The sequence below is a fragment of the Cebus imitator genome, unplaced genomic scaffold (assembly GCF_001604975.1).
Source record: "Cebus imitator isolate Cc_AM_T3 unplaced genomic scaffold, Cebus_imitator-1.0 Scaffold4, whole genome shotgun sequence".
Lineage (NCBI taxonomy): Eukaryota > Metazoa > Chordata > Mammalia > Primates > Cebidae > Cebus > Cebus imitator.
Window position 1 is genome coordinate 12665521 of NW_016107319.1, and position 21186 is coordinate 12686706.

Sequence of the window (21186 nt, forward strand, 5' to 3'; positions counted from 1 at the left end):
GATTCACTAATAAATTCTCATTCTGATGTTCCCACTCCCAGTATCCCAACATCATTTCTTCTTTCATTCAAAGTGTTATATTATCTAAAAAATTAAAGTCATTCAATTGCATCTATTACATTGCTAATAAAAGTAAAATTTTTCCTGTATTCATCAAGCTGCATATCATCAAGTTAACATTTCTTTCAGAGATGTAACCATGTATTTTCATTATAATATCTAATTAAATTTTTTAATTATAATTCTAAAATTCATGTAGAGAGAAGAAATGAGAAATAATCATGACATTTTGAGAAAAAAAAATGTGTCCTACACACGTTCTTCCTATATTATTTTTCTTTTTGTTTCTGTCACCCAAGCTAGAATGCAGTGACCTATATGATCATTTTAAATGCCATAGAGCTACAGTGTTTTAAACAACGTAATGCAAACCCATTAACACACTGACAAATCAGTGGGAAAACTTGACTCAGGTGCTGGAATACACAAGCATGTATTAGTAATATAGGCTGAAATCACTTTGAATATAATGGATGAAGGAAAGATGTATTAATAAATAATCCTATTTAGCAATCTAAGGGAAAAAGCATGTTAAAGTCTTATGCTACATATCAATATTTATAATGATTACCGCTTATTGAATATTACTGTCAGGCCCTATTAAAAATACTTTACAAAAATTAGTTTAGGGCTGGGTGAGGTGGCTCATGCCTGTAATCCCAGCACTTTGGGAGACCAAGGCAAGTGAATCACTTGAGGTCAGGAGTTCAAAACTAGGCTGGCCAACAGGTGAAACCCGCATCTCTACAAACAATACAAAAATTAGCCATGCATGGTGGTAGGCACCTGTAGTCCTGCTAAGGCACAAGAATTGCTTGAACCCGGGAGGCAGAGGTTGTAGTGAGCCAAAATTAGACCACTGCACTCCAGGCTGGGCAATGGAGCAAAGCTCCATCTTAAAAAAAAAAAAAAAAAAAATTACTTTATGTAATTGTGATAGTTGGTGCTATAGTTATCTCCACTTTACAGATAGGGAAGATGAGGTTGAAAGATTAATCAAGGGCCAGGTGCAATGGCTCACCCCTGTAATCCCAGCAGTTAGGGAGGCCAAAGTGGGTGGATCACAAGGTCAGGAGTTTGAGACCACCCTGGCCAACATGGTGAAACCCTGTCTCTACTAAAAATAAAAATAGCTGGACATGGTGGCTAGTTCCTGTAATCCCAGCTACTCAGCAAGTTGAGACAGGAGAATGGCTTGAACCTGGGAGGTGGAGGCTGCAGTGAGCTGAGATCATGCCACTGCACTCCAGCTTGGACAACAAGAGCAAGACTCTGTCTCAAAAAAAAAAAAAGAAAGAAAGAAAGAGATTAATCAAGTCAGCATGGCTGCTATGTATTGTAGCCCAGTAATCAAATGTTGGTAGTCTGCATTCTTAACCACCATACTCAAGCACGTAAAAAACTCAAACCATTGTTGACGAAGAAAGCCAAACTCTGAAAAGTAGTTGAAGAGATTTATTCTGAACCAAATGTGAAGATCACAACACAGCGTCAGGAGGTCCCGAGAACCTGTGCCCAAGGTTGCTGAGTTACAGTTGAATTTTATACATTTTAGGGAGATAGAAGTTACAGGCAAAAACATAAATCCATACATGTAAGGTTTACAGTGGTTTGGCCTGGATATGTGGGACATCTTGAAATGAAGGGTGGGTGAGGAGGGCAGGGCAGTGCTTCCAGGTCATAGGTGGATTCAAAGGTTTCCTGACTGGCATTTAGTTGAAAGAGTTAAGTTTTCCCTAAAGATTTGAAGTCAGCAGAAAGAAGTGCTTGGGTTTAAGATAAGGGGGGTTGTGTAAACAAAGGTTCTCTGTAGATGAAGCCTCCAGTTAGTATGAGAATAGATGGTAAATGTCTCTTATCCAATCTTAAAAGGTACCAGACTCTTAAATCTCTCCTGGATCAGGAAAAGTCCTAGAAATGGAATGGAATTCTCTACAGAATGTGAATTTTCCCCGCAAGAGATGGCTATACAGGACCATTTCAAAATAGGTCAAAGAAATATATTTTGGAGTGAAATACTCTGTTTCTTTCAGGGCCTTCTCTCTGTCATGTGATGCTATACTAGAGTGTGGTTTGGTATCTCACTGCTACAGAGAGGCTGTTTTGTTAGTCTTAAGATCGATTTTAATGTTAATGCTGGCCAGTTGGGCCTGAATTCCAAACAGAGGAGAGTGTGATGAGGCAGGTCTGATATCCCCTTCCCATCATGGCCTGATCTAGTTTTTTAGGTTTCTTTGAAATCCCCTTGGACAAGAGGAGGGGTCCATCCAGTCATTGGAGGGGCTTAGAATTTTATTTTTTGTTTACACCACAAAGCAGTAGAAGAAAATAGACTATCTTTTTGATCTCTGGAAAGGGAAGGAAGACCCTTCTGAACTTAAAAAGCACGGTAGAAATTCTGGATAAAATTATAAATTTATTTTAAGATATTGTATTTTAAAAGCTTCAGATTAAACATTCATAAAAATTAAAAAATAATAATAATAATCAGCTGGGAAATATATTTGTCACCTCTCTCACAGGCCCAGGGGGCAGAGCTGGTTCCTCCTTACTTTTTTGTTCTGCCTCCTCTTTCTTCCTTGGGGAAAGGAATCTCTCGGGGTATCATCGTGCTGAGCTTCAATCATGCCAGTATTGAGTCGGGGAGATAGGGGGAAGGTTAGGTCATAGATTCCTTTATCTAGTGTAGGGTCACCTCACCCATACCACCTCCTCTCTTCATCTCATGCATGAAGAAAAATAAATAAGATGTTCCATCACAATAACTGGTTGTGTATCAAATGAAATGTGAGTCATTCTTGGTTAAAAAGAAAGCACTGAAGGAAGGAAGGGAAGGAAAAGAAAGAAAAGAAGAGAAGAAAAAGAAAAAAAAATAACGCCAAGAATCTATCTCATTAAGATTTGATCTGAGTTGTGGTTGAAGGAGATGAACTATTTTAAAATTCCACTCTCACAAAAATCAGCCCTAATCCAAAAGGTTTTTCCTTGAAAGTAAACTAATGAGTCTCTGTTCCCTAGACCCACACTTGACTATTTTTACATTTCACTTGGTATTGACCCTAAGCTTCAGGACTTGTATGTAGTGAATCTATTTGACATTTCTATTTCAAAAGCTTTCACATGAGAGAATGAATCATTCCCACTTAATTCTTGAAGATTCCACTTGCTTTAGCTCTTCATTTGGTTGCATTATATTCTACTACAAAACACACACACACACACACACACACACACACACACACACACTCTTTGTAAAATAAAACAAGGAATAAAAAGAGTTTGGAATTTGCTGCAGTTTGTGAATTCCTGCTTTCATTTTATGAGCTGAATAAATTATGGCCCAGGACAAAGAGTTCCCATGATATTTTTACACAGCATTTTTAAAATATAATTATTATCTCACATTTCAGACTTGTTTGAAAAAAAATGAGAGAAACCATACATTCAAGTTCTATAGTATTTCTTTATTATTTCATTAATCAATGATTACAGAATGATGTAAGATCAAAGAAAATATTTAGCTTTCTCGCAATCAGCTTTTAATCTGAATAAGGTAAACAGGACTGTAAGAGAAAGCGCATGATTTCTACCAGAATGGATAGGCTTTCGTTGCTAATTTTAACTATGGACTTGTCTCAGTTTAACCTTTTGAATAATTCCTCCGCAAATCTAACTTCACATCCTTAGTCATTTGAGAAAAAGATAAAACAGGAACTAAAGAAATTAAAAAACAAATTTGTTTTTGCATTTCTTTAGTTCCTGTTTTATCTTTTTATCCCCTATCCAGCTTTCTCGGTGAAATATTTTTTAATTCTAAGGCAGTATACTTCTAAAATGAATAAACTTGTCCCAACAAAAATGAATAACCAGCCATTACCAGCTAGTAAAATAGGTATTTTTACATGCTGTAAGTGACAAGTTTTATACATTACTTTGTTTGGAGGCCAAAAAAAAAAAGCAGCAGCAGGAGTGGGGTAGGAGGGCTTACTGCTGTTCTTTGTAAAGTCATGTTTAAAATGGAAGATGATGATGATGATGATGAAGGGGTCAGACCAGTAAAAAGATCTGGGTACACATCCAACTTGTTAAAACGTGTCTGGGGAAGAAGGCTGTAAAAAGATAAAACTCTTTTAACAACTATTTCAGAGTAATGTGTAATTAGATATTTGGAAAAGTTGCAAAGATCCATTAATAAGTCAGCTTTGTTTTACATGCCTGAAAAGCTGGTGTCAGTTTTTGAACCCATCATTTCAAATAATTGCTCAGTGGTCCCTGTGATATTCTCAAAGGTATATCCTAACTCAAGAAACATGAAGGTGGTTTTCGGAAAAACCTCTTTGTTAGAGTTGGACTTGGTTTCTCCTTATTTTCCCAGTGTTATGGTTTTCTATTGCTTCATGACAAGAGTGAAGACACAGAGAAAGGGTCTGAGCCAGAAGACACGAGCTGGGAACTGGACAAAGTCCAAGCTGGCTAGGGCAATGGGATCTTATCTGGGGGTCCATTCACTATTGCATGTAGTTATTTGTTCTTTTATCTTATTCTATTGTCAAGATCAAGCAACTGGTTCATTTTGCTACCTTATTTCTCCTTAATAACTACCCCAAAACTTAGCAGTGCAGAACAACAACCATTTTATCATATCTCACTATGTTGAAGGTCAGGAATTTGGGCAATTCTTCAGCTCCTTGTCACTTCTGCTGGGGTTGGTGGACTTCGGCTGGCTCTGAGCTTGTGTCAGGGGTATAACACTCACATGCCTGGCACCTTGGCAGGGACAGCAGGAAGTCTGAGCTCAGCAGAGTCCATCTCCCTCGACATGTAGTGTCAGGGTCCTCTCAACATTTTTGCTCCAGCAGGCTCAAGGCTTCAACGTGAACCTGCCACTCCTTTCAGAGGCCAGACCTGGAACTGGCAAAAAATCATTCCAGCCACAGTCAATTGATCAAAGCAATCACAGGCCAGCTTAATTTAAGAACTCAACTGAGCAGGGCACGGTGGCTCACGCCTGTAATCTCAGCACTTTGGGAGGCCGAGGTGGGCAGATCACGAAGTCAGGAGTTTAAGACCAGCCTGGCCAACATAGTGAAACCCCATCCCTACTAAAAAAAAACAAAATTTAGTTGGGCATGGTGGCTTGTGCCTGTAATCCCAGCTACTTAGAAGGCTGAGGTAGGAGAATTGCTTGAACCGGGACCAGGGAGGCAGAGGTTGCAGTGAGCCAAGATCATGCCACTGCACTCCAGCCTGTGCTACAGAATGAGACTCCATCTTAAAGAACTCAGCTGAAGAAGTGGTAAAGCATTTGCAGCTCTCTTTTAATTCACCACAACAGATTTCTCTTCTAAACTGGAATTGGCCAAGCAGTTGCAGTGGCTCAGCCTATAATCCCAGTGCCTTAGGAGGCTGAGGCAGGAGGATGGCTTGAAGTCGAATTCAATACTAGCCTGGGCAACATAGCAAGACCCCTGTCTCTACCTGACTATGGTGGTGGGCACCAATAGTCCTAGCTACCTGGGAGGCTGAAGTAGGAGGATTCCTTAAGGGAGCACAGGAGTTTGAGGCTGCAGCTATGATTGTGCCACTGCACTTCAGCCTGGATGACAGAGTAAGACCCTGTCTCTAAAAAGAATTCTTCCTGCTAGTATTTAGCCTCCAAACCTCTGTATGGTATGAGAGATATAAATCATAACCATTACAAGTGATCGACTTTGTAAGATAGAAGTGGCACTGTACATTATGGAAGTGGTAAATAAAAATAAATAATAAATTCTAATGCAGGCAAGCATTCATTGACAGGCACTTGGTAGAAACTTCTTTTTTTAGGCATGTGAGCCACCTGTTTATTCCCTTGATCCAGTAATCCCACTCAAGATAATTAATCCAGAAAAATCATTCAGAAAAAGAAATTGTGTGTAAAAACAAGCTTATAGGTGTCTTATTCACAACTGTGAAATGCTATCAATGATGTGAACATAGAAGAAAGATTTAAGGAAATTATATCAAGATCTTGTTATACTGTATAGCCATTCAATTGATAAGTGCCATGCCCCTGTAGAAACAAAGGAGAGTATTTTTCATGTAAATAAAGCTAAAACTAAAAATTGTGAGTCACGTAATTATAGTCTATTCAAACTATGCCTGTGAGAATAAAAACAAGAAAATAAGAAAAATAAAAATAGATGTTGTTGAAGTATCTTTTGAATTCATGTTTTATTTTATAATGTTTTAAAGTTCTTTCAATAATAAAAATTTTTAAACTTAATGATTGTCCCAGACCACACCTTCAAGAGTTAATAAGCATGCATTAAATGCCTCTGGCCTTAAAAACATGTAAAAATCTATTTATAGACATACACACTAACAAACATCTTTACATGAATAAAATATGTATTTTATACTTTTATTTTGGCCTATCACATGACAGGATACAAGGTGATGTCATGGGAAAAGGCTGTACCAGGAGTTGGCAGGCCTGAGCCATGGTCCTGACTCCCCAGGTTCACTGGAGACCAGGCAGAGAATGCAACAAGATGCCAGTTCTCAGGTTCCCAATGGGAATAAATGGAGCAGAAAGATCAGCCCATAGATCCCTCCTTTAAATTACTGAATCTGTACCTCTAAAGATATTAGCTTTTAATCTGTGGCCTAATTCATGGCTAGCTTGAAAAATAAGAAAATGGTCAGGATGTAGTGTGCCGTTAGCTTTGGCCAATTAAATAAGGAATATGCGAGGTAACATGCATGAAAACAGCAACAAAAAGACCCTTCATTCAACAGGTATTTATTCAGCATACAAAATGTCAGCCCTTATAAAGCTTATATGCTTTTTTCACTTTTTTTCTTTTTTCTTTCTTTCTTCCTTCCTTTCTTTCTTTTTCTTTTTCAGACAGGGTCTCACTCTGTTGCCCAGGCTGGAGTACAGTGGTATGATCAGGGCTCACTGCAGCCTTGAACTCCCTGGGCTCAGAGGATCCTCCCACCCCAGATTCCCAAGTAGCTGGGACTATAGGCACACACGCACTACCATGTCTGGCTAATTTTTGTATTTTTGTAGAGCTGGCTACATGTTGCCCAGGGTGTCAAATGATCATCCGCCTCGGCCTCCCAAAGTGCTAGGATAGCAGGCATGAGCCACCATGCCCAGCCAGGAGCTTATATTCTAAAGGAGCAGGGTGAGCATAGATGATAAACCAAATAAATAAACAGAACATTTAGTTGATCACATGGTAGTAAATGCTATGGAGAAAAATAAATCAGGATGAGAGAGACAATTCTGGAGGGGTAGTTGGCAAACTTAAGTAGGGTCTCCAGAAGAAGTCTTCCATGGAAAACTACAAGTGCGTAAAAACCTGAAGGAAGTGAGGAAACAGCTCTCAGGATCCCTGTGAGCATTTTCACGGGGATTGGAAACCACTGGGGGATTTGGAGCAGATGGTGCTATGGTCTGATGTAACAGCCTCACTCCAGTTGCTGTGTTCGGAGTAAGGTGTAGCAAAGCAAGGTGGAAATAGGGAGATCAGTTGAGGAAGCTGTGGCAATCACCAAGGCACTGCGATAACAAGTAAGATGGTGAAAGTGGTTGCAATTGGATATACGCAGTTAGCATCAGATCATCACATCAGGTCAAAGAGCATAGAATTTCTAAACCAAACCTGCCTTAGACATAACATTTAAATGTCATTATTATCATTAAAATATTGAAGTAAAAAAACAGGGTTAGCACAATTTCTTATTACCAGTTTTTTGATTGACATAATCATTCAGTTACATTTCTATCATATACTGTGTATGAACCATTCTTTTCATACAGAGTGTGAAGGATGTGTGGTGGAAGAGGAGTGAAGTCTAACCCAAGGTATGGGGCCAGAGATGGGAAAACTGCAGACAGGTTTAGCAGCAAGGAAGACAAGGAGTCTGATTTGGGAGTGTTTAGATGCCTATTAGATGTCCTAGTGGAACTCAAAAGTAGGCAGTTGGATATAGAAGTCTAGAGTTAAAAGTGAGTCACCAGGCTAGAGTTATCAATTTAGGAATTACCGGTAGATAGAGAGTTAAATGATACAAAGCCATGAGACTAGATGAGATCACCAAAAGAGAGCGCATAGATAGAAAAAACATCTGAGCACTAAGCCCTCAGAGAAATCCAATGCTAAGAATTTGTGCAGAACGGGGGTCCAACCAGGGAAATGTGAAAGAATGTCCAGTATGTCAGAAGGAAAACCAGGAGACTGTGGTAAAAGCCAAGTGAAGAAAGCATTTCAGAGAGGAGTGATTCTTTCTGGAATACCAGTTGTCAGTGGTGGAATCTACACTTGCAGATTTTCCGTGACAAGTGAAGATGTCTATATAATAGAGAGAGATGGATATACACACTGACTAGAAGGAAGACTGTTTATAATTACACCTCATAAGAAGAGCATATTTGTGTGTCAGTGTGCTGTGCCATTATATTCCAAATAGATACCCATTTTGAAATATCCAGGATTTCACGGTTTCCATACCTTTCCCCACCTCCATTATCACAAATGACTGTTTCTAATTGCTTTTATGATTGTTTTCCCCTTATCTTGTGGAGATATTTTCAAGATCGGTATGATTATAAATGGAAAATATTCTAATTCTCAATAAGTGGGTTAATGAAGGAGCAGACCAATTATGAATTATTTGCTAAACTAGACTCTAAAAATTACATCTACTTATTCGTAAATGTTGAATTTACATTGGATTGTGGAAGTGTAATATTCTGGGAACTCATGGCCCTTTAAAAAAGTGAAACTTGTCTGTTAATATGTTCGTCATAAGTACATGCTGAGCACATTTTATTCCTTAAGCTACTTTTCACCCCAAACCCTGACAAGGAAATCAGGCTTTCTTACTCTCTGATGAAATAGGGTGTGTTCTTTAAGTCACCTTCCCTGATAAACCACCTGAGAGAAGAGAAAAAGAAATAGATGTAACTCAGTTGACAGCCTTGGGATATAGACATCCCATCTCCATTCATCTTTGCTTTTACTGGATATCAGGCTGCCAGTCTAATAAGGCAACAAAGAAGGCTAGGTGGAGGTGGCTCAGGCCTGTAATCCCAGCACTTTGGGAGGCTGAGGCAGACAGATCTTGGGGTCAGGAGTTAGAGATCAGCCTGGCCAATATGGTGAAACCCCGTCTCTACTAAAAAAAAATACAAAAATTAGCCAGGCATGGTAGCCTATAGTCCCAGCTACTCAGGAGGCTGTGGCAGAAGAATCGCTTGAACCCAGGAGGTGGAGGTTGCAGTGAGCCGAGGTCGCACCACTGCACTCCAGCCTGGGCAACAGAGCGAGACTGCGTCTCAAAAAAATAAAAAATAAGGCAACAAAGAAAAATAAACAACAGTCTTTATCCCATTGGATAACTTATGGAAATAATCATACATTTTAAAATTCAAACTTGGTTATATCATAAAAGGATTTTCTTGGTCTGTTTGCATAGCTGTATTTTATCCCATCTTAAAATAATCTGGAGTTTTTTAGAGATTTTTCTTGTACACAAATCTTATTTACCCTAAAAACCTTTTACAAAACATTTCTCCAGCAAACTATGCTATATATACACCATGTGGCATCATCATAAAATATTCAACTTTATAGACGCTCATTTCTAGGCAATTCTGGTGAAGAATCAGTCAGCATAATTCTAAGAGTTGTTTTTTCACAGATGTACTGTGTAAATATACTGAGACAGTACACTAAATATAACTGATGGGGGCTCATCTTGGTGCATATGGGTAGCATGCATGTTGCCTTGGCCTTATTCATTAATCTTCTACATTACTTTGTATGTCCTGCAAACCCATGTGCACCTGTCTTCAATGCATTCAGTCTGTTTTACAGCCTTCTTCTGGCACTATCTAATGAAAACTATAAAAAGAAAATGTTTCTTTTCCATTACAGCAGCAACAAAAATTTCAGGAATGAGGCCACAAAAATACCATACCACGTCACAGGTCTCTTCTTAATAGTCTAAAAGCAGTTAGCATCAGACCATCACATCAGGTCAAAGAGCATTGAATTTCTAAACCAAAACCTTCCTTAGACATAACATTTAAATGTGATTATTATCTTAAAATATTGAAGTTAAAAAAAAGGGTGAGCATAATTTCTTATTACCAGTTTTTTGATTGATATAATCATTGAGTTATATTTATATCATATACTCTGTATGAACCATTCTTTTCTGTTTGATTGTAAACCCTAAAGACCAGGAATCAAAGTATCTTTAAATAAGTTTTATCTGCTCTAACACAGGGCCATAATGGGATAGTCCCTCTTTGACATTTACCACAAATATGTATTTACTAAAACTGCCACCTAGTACAAGCCCACTGTGAGGGTAAAAGAAGGGAGGAAATAATGGAATATCTGTGGTCATTATTCACTCAAGGATATCTAGGCCCGATGCTTTAAGTTTTTTTGTTTATTTTATAAAGAAGAATAAGATATTACTATAATAAGTACCAGCAGCTTTCATGATCCCTCCCATTCATTCAGTTTCTCCCCCAGCTTAAAAAACATAGGCACAACTGCCTGTTAACCACCACATTCTAAGGTCTCTTAACATTTCACCAGACCAAATAAAGACATTAGACTCAGGCCCAGCAGGCAATTGATTTCCAAATGACTGGAACTCTTAAAGCCCCACTTGTTTTTCATACCAAGACTCAGAAAATTCCTAAAAAGCCAATTACTGATATTGGTAATGGGGAGGAGCTTCCCAGCACTTACAATTTTTGTTTCATTGAAATACATTTAAAATTTCCTTCTGCAGGCATGTTCTCACAAAAATAAATAAATAAATGAAAAGAAAAAAAATTCCTAACAACTTGGTTCCACTACCCTTTTTTTCAGGTACAGAGCAGTTGCCTCCTGGAGTCGTGTTCAGGGAATTGGAATTCCTTTGGTAACTGCCATTGAAATAGTCTCAATCTGGATCCTGTCCTTTATCCTGGCCATTCCTGAAGCAATTGGCTTCGTCATGGTACCCTTTGAATACAGGGGTGAACAACATAACACCTGTATGCTCAATGCCACATCAAAATTCATGCAGGTACTAATCGTTTAAAAGGAATTAACTGGGGAAGGGAGGAGTTCCTCTGTTATACTTTACCATCTTGAGACTTGATGACATCACCACAATGCCAAGTGTGGTTTATTCTGTCAAATATTCTTCAGTTGCATGAAAAGTAGATTCTTGAATGGAACAGTTATTTTTTGCTTTCACTCTCGTATTATAGCGCAGTGGTAGACACAACTGTTATTTTGCACCAAACCACTAAGAATATCAAATTTACTAAGAATATCAAATTTACTAAGCGGGACTAGATGTGTGCGCATATATATTTATACACTATTTGTTTTTATAATAATGAATACAACACAATTTCCATCTGGAAGATGTGCTGATGTTTATCTTATGTCACTTGGGGAGAAGCATATTTCTTGCATTCTTTAAAGATGGATTTACTAATTCAAAGTAAAGAGTAGTACTTACATGTACTTATGTTAGTATGGTTTCTCTCTCTAATATACAAATAATATAAAATTGTAGAACTTTTAAAAAGAACATTTTGGTTTAACAAATTCAATTGTTATTTTTCTTACTACACCTGATCACATTAATGTTTTTCTGAAAAACTTAATCACATGACTGTTTTAGGAAACGTATTTAAAATGGATCTTTTCTTTGCAAAACTGGTTATATGTGGAATGAGGAGGAAAGCCAAAAGGATAAGTATTTCTCTTAAATCAGCATAATTTAGTGCTTTGATGTAAGTTTCATGCAGCTCACATTCCACATGTAATTGTTTACAGACATCTCAAGGTATGTTTTCCCAACTTGGAAAATTCACAGAATTCGTAGTTTTACAGTTGACCAGTTATCCTTATTGGAAATTCTTGTTTTAAAATTAAAAGTGCTCATGAAAACTGCCAAACTAGTAATTTAAAATTGAAGATTTTTATTGGGTCAGTCTTCAAAGTGAAAAAGTAGACAGCAGGAGATTGCCAAAATTTGGGCAGTTTGAATAAGCAATCTAGATATTCCCTATGCAAACGTTACAGAAAAGAGGATCACTGTAAGAAGAAGCTTACTAATCATTAGAGCCGGACACAATGAAATGGGCTGCTTCATAAAGACTGAGTGTCCTTTCTAGATGTGTTCAAGTAAAGGGTAGCTACCCTTCGGGCATGGGTGGCCTAGACGATTGTAGTAAAGGGTATGAGTTGAACAGGCAATCTTTTAGAGTTCATTCTGAGTCTGAAGTCCTGTTCTTTTTTTCTAAATTTATGTCCCCTCTTTATTCCACTCTTGCTCTTCAACTTTATCCTAGGCTGTTGGAAGGCCCCTCTTTACCCTTGTTGATGACATTAGTTCCAAAGAGATGCATTACCTGTTTCTCTGTGGGCCTTTGCCATGGAGGGGGCAGGGGACTCCATTCAGCCCTCTCAAGAGTCAGCCTCCAGACCCTCTGCAGCTGCTTCTGGGTCATTTACACCCAGCCAGCAAATGCACTAGGAAAAAGAGGATACAAAAAAAGGGAGAGTGGGTGCTCAAAGGAGTGTTCGTGTTGTCAAAAAAGAGAGAGAGTGCTTCTGACTTTTTCTAAGTTCAGGACTGAAATCTTTCTACAGTGTGTTGGGAACAGAGAAATGTTTGTGTAAGTAGTTTAGAATAAACCAATTCCTTTGGGAGTTTGCACTTAACTTGAGGATAGAATTCAGAGATCTGTGAACTTGGATGGAAAAGAAATGACATGTTTATTTTCACTAACTTCTAACTGAATTTATCATTTCATTCAATTATGAATGTACACAACAAATCACCATAGTGTTTAACAGTACCATGACTTTTTCACTAATGAAAATAGCAGACATTTTCATACCATGTAACACTGTATAATCTCGAAATATCATTTACACTCATCAGAACTTTAACACTTCAACAGTTGGTAGTTATTAGAACTACCATTAGGTTTGTTATTTGTGAATAAACACATACATTACTATATCAAAATTTAATTTCTAATATTTTGATAGCTGTGTTTTAATGTAATTGGTTTCCATTGCAATCTTATGTATTTTATTTGATGCATGTAAAAGTAATATTCTCAGAAGGGATTTAGTCTTCACCAGACTTCCTAAAGGGTCTGTGGCATAAAAATAGTTAAGAACTCCTGCCTCAAACTTTTCATCTTTAGGAACCATTTTTAGATGATTTTAATAGACATGTCATAAATGCAGCCCACTTAGCCTCTTTCTATATTCAGAAACTGTCCCATTTTTTATAGAGCAGCATGATTATTTTTTACTGTGGGAACTGCATTGTCCTTAGTAAATTAACAATCTGAAGAAGCATTATAAGGAAAGAAAAAGCATTTCTTCCCAAGTTGGTGATTAATTTTGTAGGAAGAAGAATTTAGATATCACTTTTGATTTTCCATTTTTATAGGGTATTAAGTTTTCTTCTCTAAGAAGATATAAAACTGAATAATCTTGGTATTTATAAATCCTGCCTGGTCAGATAATGCCAGATATGCCTACAGTTTAGGTATACTACCTCAATAGTTTCCAGGTGGTAAGTATTAAAGGAGAGAGAAGAGTATTGTTATTGATGTTCAAACTGGCTGGCTTTAAGGTCACATAGCAGGCATACCAGGCAGAGGGTTAACCCCTGTTAACCAAAGCTACACATATAAGCCATTCATAACCATCACTGTTTAAAGTTAAATACATTTTCACCACAATAGTCAAAATAAAGCAGGCACTAACAAAATGTTGAGGTTCATCAAAAAATAAAGATAAACATATATTTTTTTGTCTCAAAATCATGTTTTATGAGCTTTAAAAGAATATTATTTTTATTGATTAGGGCTCTTTCATTGTGTAGTTGAAATCAACTTCAATCTATGAAAAGTATCCTTGTCAAGATAATTTTTGTAAGTGCAGTTTCTTTATGTGCTGTTTAAAGACAGGATAATTTCTGAAGTTTCCAATTTAACTGAGTTTTGAGGACCACCCCCAAACCTATTACTGCAACCAGAGAGTAAGATTTTACAAATGCATCTGCAAGTTTAAAGATCTTGAAGCTACCAGAAGCATCGCACAGTTAATTGACATGACTCTGCTTCCTCCTTTTCCTTTTTTTTTTTTTCTTCACTTTGAAGTTCTACCAAGATGTAAAGGACTGGTGGCTCTTTGGGTTCTATTTCTGTATGCCCTTGGTGTGCACAGCGATCTTCTACACCCTCATGACTTGTGAGATGTTGAACAGAAGGAATGGCAGCTTGAGAATTGCCCTCAGTGAACATCTTAAGCAGGTAAATCTTATAACATCATGAAAATCTGGCCAGGACTGGTTAGTCCTGGACAGCAGCAGGCCTGCAGATACTGTCTTTAGCAAAATTAGCCTATTTCCTGAAATAAAAATACTATCTTGTAACTGTTTTCTTTATAGTAATAGTGTTAGAAATTTCCTTTGTAAAATGGGAAGCCTGCCTGTGAAACAAGTGGTCCTAAAGGCTGGGCCCAAATAGAGAAGAACTATTCCTCTATTTTGCCAAGAGTGTATTGGGCATGTGTGTGACTCCATGCATTGAACTGGGCTTGGAACTGTACCAGGACACAAAGAAGCATATGACTTTCTCCCCATGCAGACTTACAGTCTTTTTGTAGATATAAAATACACATGAAAAACAACTGGAAAATAGAATCACAGTTGTGGTCCAAGTAGCTTGTGCTACGGAAAGCCAGGGAGTATGAGATAGAGTCATGGAGAAGCTATTCATGGATGAGGGAGACTGAACTGGACCTTGAAGGATAAATGGGATTTGATGGAGAAGAAGTCGACAGAGAGCATTTCAAGTGGAAGAATAGGAGGCTAGTTAGAATGTGGAATAGGAACCATGCATTTGGGGAGTAGGAAAAAGGAGATGAACCTCACTAGAGCAATGTCTAATGTGAGACTTACACTAGGAAATGGGATCATGTACATTAGAAGAGGTAAAATGTTGGAGGGCCCAAAGTTCTAGAAGGAATTTGAACATGTCAATCGGAGGCTAATGTTGGTCCCTCCTGGGTGAAATTAGAACAGATAAAGCTGTGGGCTTCCAAGGGCAAAACTAGACCCATACTTGGTTCTCTGACCTTGGGCAAATTGCTTAATCTCTCTGCACGTCTATTTTCTCATAATATGTATGAAATAAAACATCATGGGGATTGCCTGAGACATGTAAGGTGCCTAATAGAACCCAGCTCCTAGTAAGTATTAAGCAAAGGTTAATTTACGTTAATTCTAAGAGGAAAGCTAGGATTTCAGCTAAGTTCCCTGTTGCAACAGAAAAGTATATAATGATGTCCAACTACACCAAAAGTTACTGTGAGTTGTTGATGGAGTCTGTAGATTTGTCCTATATAATTACCATGTGCAATCATCATTCCTCATCAGCAACTCTTTTCAACTACCATACTGATTTTTCTGAGCGTCAGCTCGTCATCCATAAATTGGGCATAAAATATATGAATCAATCATATTATGAGAATCAAAGGGATGAATGTGTAAGCATGTACTTTGTATAATCTAACATGCCATACAAATGGTAGCTATTGTCTTATATTGACATTTAGCAGGAAGATTACATTGAGAAATCTTAGCATGACTTTGTTCGGGCATGAAAGTTTTAAATACTCCAATTGCTTAATATGTTTACAATTATTTCCTCTCATTCTTGGAATGGAGGTAGTTAGAATAGGTTTGTGAAAAACAATGTTTTAAAATATGGATTTTTGCATTCGCACCGTGATTGAGGCTATTTAATCTATGAGTGGTATTTGCAGTGGAAATAATTAAATAAGGTTTAGGAACAATAGTCCTATGCTGCTTCATGTTTACATAGCATTTTTTAAGTTTTAAAGCACATTTCCATTTCCATGTCTTTTTCTTATTTGATTCCTCCTAGGGCCCTATGAGAGAGGTAGGATATATATTATCTTTATTATACAGGTGATTAAGAGGTTTGCTCAACCAAATGGAGATTCAAATCCAAGATTTTGTCCTCAAGCAGTTAATGTTCCTTTTGGTGCCACTCAAAGCTGTAGCAAACCCTAAGAACAGAATAGCAAGGGTCACTGGAGGTCCTGCAGATGGGACTGTGGGAGAGCCAGCATACAGCACAAAGCCTTGCCATCCTGACCAATACTCTGTGGGGCTCATGGTTTTGCTTCTTGCTTGGTTGTCTCCAATTTCTCCTCATCATAGTGATGACAGTTTTATCAATTAGGGGTTGTGTTTGGATGCTGGGAACACAAAACTCAAAATAACAATTAGTTGACAAAGGAGTTTATCTTTCTCCCATATAAAAAGTTCAGACATCAAGGTTTAGTGGTCAAACCAACTTAGAGGCCAGGTATCTACTGTTTTGCTTATCTTTCCTTCAGTCTCAGAAGATGGTAGCAGCAGCTCTACTTTTACACCTGATTTCCAAGCAGCAAGTGGGGAAGAGCATAAAATAACATATAGTGGGTGTACACCAAAGAAATGTCCCTATACTTTTCAGTAGCTCTCCTGGAAACGCATGCAATAGTTTCTATTTCATCTAATGGGTCAAAACTGTGCCAAGTGGCCATGTAGATGAGTAGGCCAGACTCCCCAGCCGCCATAACAGATCAAGAATTGAGTGATGTTAAGGAAGACAGGAGAATGGATATTGGTTAAGCAAATATCAGACTAACATGGCAATGTACTAATAACACCTTTTAAAAGGGTTACCCTTTTTGAGTATGCACTCAGGAAAGGTAACCCCTCCTTTAATACGTTGCTTTTCTATTTTTCTGGGCATGCTATCTTTCTGGACACACAAAATTACCCTTTTAAAAACAGTCCCCATTCTCGCAGATTTGATTATTTTATTTCTTCCCTCAATCGTTACTCTGAAGTCATATCCCAGCTAGCCCAATAACTGTGAGAGGTTAAAGAACTCCCAATTTTTTGGGCTAGTGTAGTGAGTTATGAAAACTGCCCCAGAATATTTTTGAATGGCTCAGCCAATCATATGAGTCTACTGTAGGCTTCCCAAACTTAATGTTATATGTTTCAAGTCGAGCCAAAATTACCCTTCCAGACTCTGTTTTCAATCAGTTTTATTTTGACATTAGCTGATCCCATTTACAGACAAGTTGCATTTTATGTTCCTAGTCAGGCTTCTAAATGCATGCAATATGATACTCAAATAATGCACACCAATGAATAGTTGCAGATAATACCTAACCTACAGTTTTTCTGATTTGGAGCAGACTCAAAGGCATGCAAACCTTCCACAAAGTCAGTCCAAGGTCAGCATGTTCTAGATTTTCCAGATTGTTTGCAAATAATATATAATATTTTTAGAAACTATATGTCATTAAGAAAAGAATTTAAAGAGCAAAAAGTCCCAAAAGTAGCTGTGTTCAAGATCAGGAAAAGGAGAAAACATATTGCTATTACTTTTCTGCTCCCCACTCCTATTTTGTTTTCTCAAGGTCTTTGTTGTTTTGTCCATTCATTATCACATCATGTTCAGTCTCCTTGCCTGCCACGTCATCAATGCTAATTAGTTAGCTGTTATTAAAAGCCATTAGCTAACCCTTTCCCCCATGCAGTCACAACCCACCCACCTACACACACATACACACATACATGCAGACTCAGTAACAGTGGTGTTGGCTCACCTCGAGCCAGTTCCCACCTCTCTCCTGGCATATAACCTCTGTCCTGGCCCTAATAACCAACCTGAGGCCCCCATCCTTCCTGGAAGCTGCCCAGAAGCGTCATTAGCAATTCCTTGATTAGAACGCTGACCTTAGAATCTTGAAGACGTAGAGGCACTGTAAGCCAGGCTGTCCTTCTGGCTCTTTTTGAATTATTCTTTCCCTGATGTCTGCTACTTCCTGGTAGTACAGTTTTTACATCTAGTATAAAAACACTAAACTTGTTGTACTTTCTTTTTTCTCACTTTCCTTTAGCGTCGAGAAGTGGCTAAAACAGTTTTCTGCTTGGTTGTAATTTTTGCTCTTTGCTGGTTCCCTCTTCATTTAAGCCGTATATTGAAGAAAACCGTGTATAATGAGATGGACAAGAACCGATGTGAATTACTTAGGTATGATCCTATGTACTTGCTAGAAAATTGGAGTTTCTCAGATTTTCATATTTATAATACTTTTACAAAACCACCTACTCTACATCCCCATTAGCCCTGAAAATTAAAACTGCAAAGTTGATTTTTCTTCTTTAGCTGACATAGCCTATAACTGATCCCAAAATCTGTGCAAGCCACATCTGTTATCTTGCCACTCCCCTCCTGAGGCTGTGCATAGGGTTTCAGCTAACCAAGTAGTGATGTATCTGTAACTGTCCTACAAAACTGAAACTGCCACTTAAACAAGCACTTTTAACAAAATTCTAACTGCCACCTATAAGAAATGGCTTCTGGGCAAGAAAAATGCTTATACTAGGAATAAATGCTAGTTAGCAGATTTTAAAACAATATATTCTAATTATTCTATGCCATTTTCTTTTGCTCTAGTTTCTTGCTGCTCATGGATTACATCGGTATTAACTTGGCAACCATGAATTCATGTATAAACCCCATAGCTCTGTATTTTGTGAGCAAGAAATTTAAAAATTGTTTCCAGGTAAGATGATTTTTCACATATTTTTTTAAAGATAACAAAATGAATATATTAAACAGTCAACAGACACAGCCAATTCCAGTTGCAATATTACTTTGATCAGCTGTACTCCTTTTTAGCAGTGAAGAGAAAATCATGTTTTATTACCCAGAAAGAGTCAGATTGCCAGCATAACGGAAAAGCAGTTCCTATTTAGACAACCACATACAAAGAGGTTAAAATCAAAAGGACTAAATCACATGCCAGTTTAGACACCTCCTTTAGAGATGAATGTTCCAATGTATGCTCCAGGCCACACAGAGTACATAAGACCTATTCATACCTTACATTGTCTTAGACTTGAACCAAAGTCTCAACAAAATATAAACTCTATTGTTAAGAAAGCTCTCACTAAATGTTATTTAATTGTGTGCTTAGTAATAGAATCTTCAAGGATAGTAAATGCTTATTGCTGTGGGAATCTAAACAAATATAATTTTATTCAAAATCAGTTTCCTTCTGCTTTCAAGCCTCCAGCCAGCTCAGCCACCCAGGTCTTTCAGAAGCTCTCAGCCTGTCTTATTCATGTGTCATTTTCTGGCTCCTGAAAAATGGTTTTAGCATAGGCTTAATCCTCACTGGATTTTGTTATCTTGGAAGAGGCTGTTTAACTTCAGTTTACGGTACATATGATGCAGAGTAGGGCAGAGGTCAAGAATGCAGGCTCTGGAAGCAAAGAGCCTGGATGGATATCACAACACGCACTTGCTAACTGTCTATCCCAGGTCTGGTTAGTGCCTCTCCTGCTTTTTCAGTTTCCTCACCTATAAAATTGGATGATCGCAGTATCTCTTTCACAAGGAGGGTAATATTCGTTTAAAATAATAAGTGCTCAATATGAGTTGATTATTATTAGGGACAGAGTAGAGAGGAAAAACACAGTACTGCCCTCATGGAGCTTACAGTCTAAACGGAGACAGACATATATTAACCAAAGAATCACACAAATAGATGAAACTTGGTATGGAAGTTTTGGGCTGTATTTCTGAGATCTTCTTGGAAATGTTTGCCAGTCACAAAACTCTGCCTAAAATGGATTGACTAACATGCACGTTAAAACTAGTACATTATATAAGCTGAAATTAATTATTATTAATTTACATATTCATTGGGAGGAGGGAAAATCAAGGTAAAAATTATCAGAAATTAATCCCGCTTTTTGCTGGATCTTCCTAAAAAGTCAGCATACCCAATCTACAGAGTCCTGGGTTCTAATGCCAGTTCTGCCTCTCATTATCCTCCCTGGACCTCACTGTCCTCATTCATAAAATGGGGGATTAGCACCTGCCATCCAAGGCTGTTGTGAGGATCTGATGAGGTACCTGGTGCAGAGAGCCACACAGTTGGTGCACACTGAAAAAATGCTAGGACCCCCCCTTGCCCAGCCCTACCCTTGCCTGCCCCAAGCTGTGGAGAACCCTCCCTCTCATCAATACTGCCTTCCCTTTTTCTTGTACATGGTAATAGAATTAAAATGAGAAACAAAGGCTCTATTTCTCTGCACTGGAATGGACAGTTTAACTCCTGCCTGGAGAGAACAGCCTCTCCACCCTAGGTTACTATAGAGGTTCACTTCCCTCAAATGTGAATGGACATTTTCCCCTCGTTGGTATGGCCCAAGGCTGCTGTGTTTGGCTGGGAATGGGCTGGTAGTCTCGCCTTACTTCGAGTCTGTTCCTTCCCCCCAGTCATGCCTCTGCTGCTGCTGTTACCAGTCCAAAAGTCTGATGACCTCGGTCCCCATGAATGGAACAAGCATCCAGTGGAAAAACCATGATCAAAACAACCACAACACAGACCGGAGCAGCCACAAGGACAGCATGAACTGACCACCCTGAGAAGCACTCCTCGGGTACTCCCATAATCCTCTCAGAGAAAAAAAATCACAAGGCAACTGTGACTCCGGAAATCTCTTCTCTGATCCTTCTTCCTTAACTCACTCCCACACCCAAGAAGAAATGCTTTCCAAAACCACAAGGGTAGACTGGTTTATCCACCCACAACATCTACGAATCATACTTCTTTAATTGATCTAATGTACATATTCTGGCGTGTTGTATTCAGCACTAAAAAATGGTGGGAGCTAGGGGAGAATAGAGACTGTTAAATGAAAATAGAAGGACATTTACTACTTTTGCATGAAAATAGAGTTTTCAAGTACATGGCTAGCTGTTATGGCAGTTCTGGTAAATGTTCAATGGGAGCTGGTCACCATGAAATGTTAAGAGATTATGACAAGATTTTCTACTTTTTTTAAGTGTTTTTTTTTTTCCTTCAGCCAAACACAGTATGGGCTCAAGTCACTTGTATTTGAAATGTCATTTGGTACCAGTATTTTTGAACTGCCTAATAGCCTAACATGATTATTTGAACTTATTTACACAGTTTG

General features: G+C 38.1%; 1 protein-coding gene across 2 annotated transcripts in view; it reads left to right on the forward strand.

Annotated features, from left to right (window-relative positions):
- EDNRA (endothelin receptor type A) overlaps positions 1–21186 on the forward strand; it is a 59844-nt gene extending 38658 nt beyond the window's left edge. Inside the window, exons 4-8 of one of the 2 annotated variants that reach the window (XM_017534888.2) lie at positions 10947–11145; positions 14261–14413; positions 18093–18226; positions 18653–18761; positions 20486–21186. In XM_017534888.2, coding sequence (XP_017390377.1) covers positions 10947–11145; positions 14261–14413; positions 18093–18226; positions 18653–18761; positions 20486–20626 — 736 coding nt within the window. In that variant the 3' untranslated portion in view covers positions 20627–21186. The remainder of the gene's footprint in view (positions 1–10946; positions 11146–14260; positions 14414–18092; positions 18227–18652; positions 18762–20485) is intronic. The other variant, XM_037740642.1, reaches the window with a different exon arrangement.